The 10,039-nt window shown below is 38.7% G+C and overlaps 1 protein-coding gene across 1 annotated transcript; it reads left to right on the top strand.

Moving 5' to 3' along the window:
- Positions 1–9,139: 9,139 nt before the first annotated feature.
- LOC107894460 (uncharacterized) lies at positions 9,140–10,039 on the top strand. Its single transcript, XM_016819733.1, has one exon. It carries the CDS (start codon positions 9,140–9,142, stop codon positions 10,037–10,039), a length of 900 nt encoding a protein of 299 aa, XP_016675222.1.

The raw sequence follows: 10,039 nt of genomic DNA, 5'->3' as shown, positions 1-10,039 counted from the left end.
TTGCTTTGTATATTTTAATTAACATTATTTATTTTGGAATCTCATTTACACGTTACACATATTATCTGTTCTTATTTTTTTATTTTTGATACAGTTCAAGCTTTCATTCAAATTATTTACTTTATAATATTTGTTTTGAAATTCATTCGTACATTGCTATTTAATATATTATTTCTTTTATTTTTTTCTATTCATTTTTAAATTCTTATATCTATTACCTGTTTTAAAATTTTCGTATAGTTTGTATAGTAATATTTCCAAATTTTCTTCTTCCTATTATTCATTTTATTTTATTTTAAAATTTGTTATATTTTATTTGTGTGATTTATTTGAAACTTCTTTTAAAATTGGTTTCTTATTCATTAGCCATTGGTTATAAATGGTGGTATTTGTATAATATATGATGTGCTGCTATTGCATGTATTCTAAGTTGTTCCTTGCATTTTCTTATTATTTTAGATTATTCATGAAATATTATTGCCACGTGTTTTATTCCTTATGTTATCGAATTATCCATTTTTAATAAAAATACGTTTCATTTATTTATTACATTTTATTCAAAATTTTAAACAATGCAATACTTGGTACTTGGGAGCTTTGAAAAATTGTGCCCTAACTTACTGGGTTCCAATTTTCCTCGTTGAACCTAAGTAACCAAGTACCCTTTTCAATCAAAACGTATAAGTTTCAAATAAAAGCTTATTCTCAGAAATTTGAGGTGTTGTGTCCTAACTCAATGGATATGACCTTTTGTATCTCGAGATAATGATTTTTAAAAACATAAAGGTAATATTCTATGTTTGGAATTGTGAAAAATCGGACCCTAACTTACTGGGTTCCGATTTTTCATTTGACCCAAATGATTGAATATCCTTTTTTAAACTTCACTGCATGAGTTTTAAAAAAATCAAAAGACAAGCTCAGTTTCGAAAATATGAAATGTCGTATCCTAACTCACTGGGTATGACATTTTATTTCTTCGAAATAAGAGGGTCTTAGCATCTCATTTAATTTATTCAAGTGTTTTTTTAAAAAAAATAATAAAAGGATCGTATTCTAAACTCTTTTCAAACATTCGACGTTAAGGCATTGATTAATCAATTCGGTACCAATTTTGGACGTTACGAGGGTGCTAACCCTTCCTCGTGCGTAACCGACTCCCGAATTCGTTTTCTAGTTTTTCGTAGACCAAAAATGTTGTTTTAATAAACCAAAATGCTTTATTAAAATGATTGATTAAAAGGTGACCCGATCACACCTAAACAAAAAGGATTGGTGGCGACTCCATACCTTGTTTAAAAGTCGATCCCCGTTTTTCAAAATAAAAATGGTTTCGACAACTTAACGACTCCACTGGGGAAGTCAATAAGAGAGTCAAGCCGTAAAATTGATTATTTTCTGTTTTTTTGTCAAAAATTTAAATTTTTGTTTTTAACATACGATTCTTTCATTGTGTTTTATTGGTTTTATGGTTCATCATCTTGTTCATGTTTTGTAATTTCAGTTTTTATGTCTCATTGCATCATTTTGCATGACCGTTCTGGTTGCATCTTTTAAGTGGAAGCGAGAAACTATTTCCTTCGTGAGGTTTTCATCTCCGTGCAGGATAGTGGATTGCTTTCCGGATACATATGTACCTATGTCTTCGTGAGGTTTTCACCTCCGTGTAGCCATAGGGAAATGTATCCCCCTGAACTGAACTTGATCCATATGAGCCTATAATGTGTGAGGATTGAGGAATCTGCTGGTTTAGGTACCCTTTTTCTTTAGAACCGAACCACATATAGAAAGACTTAGGAGCCTACGCTAGGTAGAGCCATGCCAAATACTAGTAATCGCCCAAATTGATGCTTGATTATTTTTTTCATTTGCTTTTGAATTTTATTTTTGGTATATTATACTAACTTGTTGTGTTTTATTTTGGCCATAATTGCATGTCATTCCATTTTAAAAAGGTGTCGATTCACGTTCAATTACTAATTTAGGAAGCTTATCATGGGGAACGAATTTCTTGATAAAGTAGAAGATAATGCGGCTGTCTGTGTATGGTCAGAGAAAACGCAATTAGAAATATGGGATAGTCTAGTTGAGGGGTATGCATCAGAATTGTGTGATTACACCCGTATCAATGTAACGCAAAATAACTTTCAGGAATTAAAGGAGATATGAGACCAGTGAGATGAAGAGACCAAGCAGTTGTTCTATCGTAGTTATGGGGATTTGCCTTACTTATTTGACATCAAGGTAGACAAACATTTATTCCAAGCCCTCGCTCAGTATTGGAATCCCAGCTACAGTTGTTTCACCTTTGGGAGGGTAGATTTGGTACCTACTGTAGAAGAATATACAGCTTTACTTCATTGTTCGAAGATCCAGGTCGATAAGGCCTATTCGAGAGCCGCTTATGTCCTAACCTTTTTAAAGAAATTGATGAATATTACAAAAATGAGTGAACAGTGGATTGCTGTAAGGGTCAAGCAAAAAGGGGAATGTAAGTGCATCCCATGGAGGAGTTTAAGGGATTTGATTCTAGTACATCCTGATATGAAGGAGAGAGTTGACGTTTTTGCTTTGAGCATCTATGGTTTAATGATTTTTCCTAGGGCATTAGGGTGTATAGATGAGGCGGTCTCGGATCTCTTTGACCAACTTGACAAATGAGTCACACCTGTTCCTGCAATCTTGGCTGAGACATTTAGATCTTTGAACGTATGCAGGAGAGCCAGCGAGGGCAGATTTATATGATGTGTGCAGTTATTATTAGCTTGGTTCTATAGCCATTTTTGGAAAGTGGATAAAGTTTCTTATCGAGTTTTTTTCGATAATTATTCCCCACTAAAGGAGATAATGGCCACGCTCAGAAGAGACGACATATCAGAAGAAAATTGGATATTGCTTCTTCAAAATCTCCAGGAGGAGGATGTTGAGTGGAGAGCTCCTTGGTTAAGTCCTGATGAAATTCTTTTCCGATGTGGGAATTTTAACTGGGTTCCTCTGCTCGAAATTTAGGGAGTCATTAGGTATGCTCCTTTACTCGTACTAAAGCAATACAGATCGAGACAGTTCATACCGGTAACGCATGAGCTAGCTCAATTTGGATTCACATATGGGGGAGTTAACTGCAAAAAAAAGGATTAAGGAGATTTCTACTGCTTGGAACCAGACTCGCCGGATGAACAGAGTTGCTGTAGGTGCAATGACAACCCCTGAATATGATGGTTGGTGGAGTAGAAGAATTAATGATAATATCCCTCGACCAAGGTAAAAAAGCGCTTGACCGATGGAAAAATACCTGCAAGTAGTCCCATCCGAGTTAAAGATCATAAAGCAGGACTTCGAAAAGAGAAATTTAGAGTTAGAAAAAAAAGATAGAGCAATTGGATGAGGAAAAGATACACTTGAGGTTAGATACCGATGTGCAAAAACTTGAGGCGGATAAGTTAAAGAAGGGGAAGAGGAAGAGGAAGGTCGAAGAGGACTTGGACAGTTTGAAGGCTGACTACAAAAAGATACGTACGTCGATAAGAACAGCTGGATTGGGAAAGACATCGGAACAGTGGCAACAAGAAGTTCAAGAAGAGAAGGCCAGAGCCGATCAGTGGGAGAAAAAATTCCATGATGCTCGAGCACGTGAAAGCGCCTTGAAGAGGAGTTTGGTCAAGGGCCAAGATAAGAAACAGATATTAGCAGCTCGGTAGCGGAGTTAGAAAAGGCTTTGCATCAGAGTCGTGGTCATAAATTTGATATTGAATTAAGGGCTAGCCTGAGCAGAATAGAGGATTTGAAAGGCAGGGTAGAAGAACTTGAGGCTGCGCTACAGAATTGTGAACTTCGAATCGAATTCCTTGAGTCGAGTAATGAGCAGTGAAAAGACCAGCTCCGTCGATCACAAGACCAGGTCAGGGATAGCGATTATATCATGGACGAAGCTATAGCTCATATACGAGAAGTGACCGATCATTTAAAGACTTTTGCGGTTCAGGTTGATGTGTTAAGTGTGAAGTATGAGTTAGAGTCAGACCAGGGTTGTGAGTTGGCTTGTCTCCTTAAGAGAATTAAAACTTTGAGCATTAAGGCCAAGCCGTATATATGATCTGTTTTATGTAAAGATTTTTGTTTTCTAATAAAATTTTCTAAATGAAATTGAATCAGAATCGATGCCTCTTTAGTCTTACATAATCTCATGCATTTGCATTACATCACATCATGTGCATCAAACTTCACAAAGGAATCCTAATTAACTAGTAATTATATTATAGTTACCCTAAAACACCAATACTACACGCGCAAGAAAACCAAAGCTATAGATCAAAGGCTGGAGAAGTTGGAACAAATGCAGAAAGAGATGCAGGAACAGATGCAAACGCAGATGCAATAACAGTTGGCCAAGATTCAGCAAAATATGAAGGATCAAATGCTGGAATCTCAAGAGGATATGATGAGCCAATTGACCCGGTTATTAGCTGGAAGGCTGGAAAAAGGGAAGAGTCTTATAGTCAATGCTGAGGATGATAGCGAAATCCTTGCTTACCCTCCAGGCTTCACCCCAGAAAACACCCCACCACAAAGGGTGTCTGTCAGCATCAAACCCTCAAATCAGGTTGGTATTTCGACATCGATGAATTTCCTGACGAATTCATGTTCTAAACTTGAAAAAAATCGTGTAAATCCTGCAGTCGCTGACTTAAATGAAGTAGCGGAGGCAGAGAAGGGAAAAACGAAATTTCTCAAGCAAATTGATGACCAATATAAATGGTTGGTGGAGAAATTCAAGGCGTTGGAAAGCGTTGATAATTATTATAGAATGGATGCCAAAGAGTTGAGCCTAATCCCAGATTTGGTACTCCCTCCTAAGTTCAAAATGCCAGAATTTGAAAAATACAGTGGGACTAGTTACCCTGAGGCTCATATCACGATGTTTTTTCGGAAGATGACTGGTCATGTCAATAAGGATCAGTTATTAATTCACTATTTTTAGGACAGTTTGGCTGGGGCTGCGGCCTAATGGTACAATCAATTGAGTCGTGCCCAAGTTAAATCATGGAAAGACTTAGCATAGACCTTCATGAAGCAGTATGGCCCTGTGACCGACATAGCATCTGACAGGATAACATTACAGAACATAGAGAAGAAGTGAAATGAGAGTTTCAGGCAATACGCTCGGAGGTGGAGAGAAGTTGAGACACATGTCCAACCTCCACTATTAGAAAAAGTAACAACTATGCTTGTCATCAATACCTTGAAAGCACCTTTTATTAATCACATGCTGGGAAGCGCAACTAAGAGTTTTGCGGACGTAGTTATATCTGGAAAAATGATAGAGAATACAATAAGGTGCGGAAAGATAGAGGCTAGATAAGGCACCAGAAGGACAGCCCCAAAAAAGAGAGAAAATGAAGTCAGCATTGTAAGCGTGGGTTATATGAAACCACTCACCATAAATCAACCGAAGGCAGTAACCATGGGTCAGCAAGCCTCGGCAAGGCAAGAGCCCAATACAAAACAGAATACGGAGAGGCCCCAATTTACTCTCATTCTAATAACGTATCGGAAGCTGTATAAAAATTTATTCGATACATACGTTGTATCCCCGTTCTATTTAAAACAGTTGCAGCCCCCATAGCCCAAGTGGTATGATGCAAGTGCCCAATGTGAATATCATTGGGGCATCGCGGGGCACTGATGAAGAACTGCACCTCTTTCAAAAGTGTAGTCGAATGGCTCATCAACATGGGTGTTGTAAAATTCGATGAAGCACCTGGGGTAGAAAACCCGTTACCCAATCATACTGCTAATGGGGTAAAAATATTAGTCGAAGATACAGGAAGTAGAAATAAGTTGGATGTAGCGGAAGTGAAAACCTCGATGAAGGAGGTTTTGAAGAAGATGGTAGAGAGAGGTCTAATTATGCAAAACTTTAGGAGCAAATCCCAAAAAGCAGGGAACTATTGTGAGTTCCATAGAGAGGATGACCATGATATTGAAACATACGATAAATTCAGAACCCTGGTACAGGGTTTAATGGACAACAAGGAGCTGGAGTTCTTTGAGTTCACTGAGGTGAAAGTTGTGTGCACCTCGGAGGTGAGGCTAAGAAAGAAGGTCTGTGAGGTGAATCACCCAGCGGTGATCATTTCAGACCGAGAGTAAATAAAGCTGGAGTAAGAACGACGCCAAAAGTGGTGATTCAAAAACTGGTGACTTTTCCTTACAAGGATAACAATAAGGTGCCTTGGAAGTATAATTGTAATGCGACGACTCCAAGAGAGGGGAGGCTGGTCAGCATGCTAGATATGAAAGCCGAGCCTGTGAAAGAGAAATTTTGATGTTTGAACAAGGGGAAGAGAGGACAAAACCACTGGCTAATGAACCGGTAACAGCGGATGAAGCTAAAGAATTTCTGAAGTTCTTGAAACACAGTGAGTATAGTGTTGTGGAGCAGTTGCACAAGCAGCCAACCCGCACCTCAGTACTAGCTTTGCTTCAAAATTCGGAGGCACACTGTAATGTGTTGATGAAGGTGTTGAATAAAACCTATGTCACAGAAGACATTTCGGTGAACAAGCTGGACCGTCTCGTCAGTAATATAAGTGCTGATAACTTCATTTCTTTCAGCAATGATGAGATACTGCCATGTGGCATAGGGTCCACCAAAGCTCTGCAAATCACTACCCAGTGTAAAGGGTATACACTATCAGGGGTATTGATTGATAATGGGTTAGCGCGGAATGTCTTACCTCTGTCCAAATTGAATAGGTTGCCTATAGATAGTTCTCATATGAAGACATGCCAGAACACAGTGAGAGCGTTCGATGTCACCGAGAGGAAAGTAATGGGTAGGATTGAGATCCCCCTTCTGATCGGACCCAACACATACGAGGTAGACTTTCTCGTGATGGACATCAGGCCCTCTTATAATTGTTTACTAGGGAGGCATTGGATTCACTCAGTAGAAGCAGTACTGTCATCATTGCACCAGAAGCTGAAGTTAGTGACGAAGGGCCGGTTGATAACTATAAATGCAGAGGAAGACATTATCGCATCCGTTGCTAGTGATGCGCCATATATCGAGAGTGATGATGAAGCAACTGAGTGTTCCTTCCGGTAATTGAAATTCGTAAACGTAACTTTCATCATTAAATGAGGCAGGATTCCAACGCCAGAGATATCTGAAGCTACAAGGATGAGCTTACAACTGATAGTAGGAAAATGAACATTGCCCGGAATGGGGCTCAAAAAATACCTTCACGGACGAGTTGAAGTACCGGTGTTAGTTGGAAAATAGGATCATTTTGGCTTAGGACATAAGCCAGAGGCAAAACAGAAGAAATAAGAGCTAGAAAAGAAACGGGAGAGACGAATGGCACGACTGAGTGGGACAAATGTCAAGTGGGAACCAATGACCTTCCCCCATATATCCAATACATTTGTGTCAGGAGGAATTATTCATCTTCAATCAGAGAGGACAAGAGAAGAGACAGCTGAAGAGCTGATGAAAAGTTTAAGCATTAATGCCATATTGGATAAGAGGGCGATGGAAGGAAACTTATCAGGCATCCGTCCTTATGAGCTTGGAAGTGTCCTGAATAACTGGACTGCGGAGGAAATTCCTTAGATCTAGTACTGAGTAATGTTCAGAACTCACTTATTGTTTTAAGCCTAGAAACAGTAAGAATATTTTGTGAAATAGGTTCATGTTCAAACACCTTTGTTTTCAATAAGAAATGCATTTTTTTTGTGCCTCATTCTGGGTAAATCTTTTTTCATATTCTTATCATATTCATAATCATGCCATACAAATAAGCCACCATTGGATTTATTCTTTGGATATTTTTTCGTGTTATAATAGGTCTCCAGATATCAATGTCATGAGCAACACTGTTACGGATGCAGAATCTCTTTTTGAGCAGGATATGTGTTTAGAGGGATCTCAAGTTTTGACGATGAAGAAGATTGTGAGTTATCTCTAGATTTGTTAAATATGGTAGAATGAGAAGAGAAACAAATTCTACCCAATAAGGGGACAACCGAGAATGTGACTTTGGAAGAAGGGAAAGAAGTGAAAATCAGAACTTGCATAACCAAGGAAGCAATGCGAGGCCTCGTTAAGCTGTTACAAGAGTTCAAAGATGTCTTCGCATAGTCGTATCAAGACATGCCTGGGTTAAGAGCTGACAATGCGGTACATCGAGTCCCCATAAAAGAAGAGCACAAGCCTATTCAACAGAAGCTTCGAAGGATGAGACCCGATGTTACAGTAAAAATAATGGAAGAGGTTAGAAAGCAATTCGAATCTGGGTTTTTGCAAGTGGTGAATTACTCGGAATGGGTTGCCAATGTTGTCTCTATCCCTAAGAAGGATGGCAAAGTGCGGATGTGTGTGGATTACAGAGACTTGAACAAGGCCAGCCCAAAGGACAATTTCCTGTTGCCTCATATCGACACGTTGGTAGATAACACGGCGGGTTACTCGTTATTCTTTTTCATGAATAGTTTTTCTGGATACAATCAGATAAAGATGTATCCTGCAGACATGAAAAAGACCACATTCATAATATTGTGGGGAACATTTTAGTATAAAGTGATGCCATTCGAGTTAAAAAATACGGGAGCAATGTATTAAAGAGCCATGGTGACCTTGTTTCACGACATGATGCATAAGAAGATTGAGGTTTACGTCGACGATATTATTGTAAAATCTTGAACAGAGGAAGAGTTCATACAGGTTTTGAGGAAATTATTCTTGAGGCTGAGAAAGTTCCAGCTAAAGTTCAATCCAACAAAGTGTACTTTCGGGGCTAGGTCAAGAAAGTTACTCGGTTTCGTCATCAGTGAGAAAGGAATCGAGGTTGACCTCGACAAAGTCAAAGCTATACAATAATTACCCCCGCCACGTACTCAAAAGGAAGTCTGAGGTTTTCTGAGAAGATTAAATTACATTGCTTGGTTTATTTCGTAACTAACTGAGAAATGTGACCCCATATTTCGTCTTCTAAATAAACACAATCCAGGCGTATGGGATGAAGAGTGTCAGAAGACCTTTGATAAAGTTAAACAATATTTGTTAAATTCCCCAGTGCTAACACTTCCTAGCCCGGGTAGACAATTAATATTGTATTTGACGATATTTAACCACTCAATGGGATGTGTGCTTGGTCAACACAATGAGATAGGCAAGAAAGAAAAGGCGATATACTACCTCAGTAAGAAATTCACTGGATGTGAGATGAGATATCCACCAATTGATAAGCTATGTTGTGCTTTGGTCTGGACAACTTGGAGATTGAGGCAGTACATGTTGTACCATACGACCTGGCTAATCTCGAAATTAGATCCTTTTAAGTTCATGATGGAATCAGATGCTCTGAATGGAATGATGGCCCAATTGCAAATTCTACTCTCTGGATTCAACATAATTTATGTGAGCCAGAAGAATATAAAACGGAGTGCGATAGCGGATTTTCTAGCCAGTAGAGCTTTAAAATATTACGAGCCCTTGAACTTTGATTTCTCCAATAAATATCTAATGTATGTGGCTGCCCCTTGGAAACTGAATTTTGATGGAGTACCGAACGCCATTGGCAATGGAATTGGGGCAGTCTTGGTATCCCTAAATGGAGATCACTATCCTTTCACTTGCAAATTAGATTTTGATTGCACAAATAATATGGCAGAATATGAAGCATATATCACGGGTATCCGTGCAGCCGTAGAGCACAAAATCAAAGTGTTAGATGTATATGGGGATTCCGCACTAGTGATCTATCAGCTCAAAGGTAAATGGGAAACAAGAGACTCAAAATTGATCAGTTACCGAGAGCTGGTTCTGGACTTAATCAAGGTGTTTGATGATATCACTTTCCATTATCTCTCGCGTGATGAAAATCAGATGGCTGATGCCCTGGCTACGTTAATTTCCATGTTCAGCGCAAATAAACAAGAGGATATAAAGCCGATTCAGATGAGTATTTGTGATGCTCCAGCTCATTACTGCAATATCAATGAAGAGGAAGAGAGGGATGATCATCCTTGGTATTAG

The sequence above is a fragment of the Gossypium hirsutum genome, chromosome A13 (assembly GCF_007990345.1).
Source record: "Gossypium hirsutum isolate 1008001.06 chromosome A13, Gossypium_hirsutum_v2.1, whole genome shotgun sequence".
NCBI lineage: Eukaryota > Viridiplantae > Streptophyta > Magnoliopsida > Malvales > Malvaceae > Gossypium > Gossypium hirsutum.
Note: the sequence above shows the minus strand (reverse complement) of the source record. Positions and strands in the feature narration are given on the sequence as shown.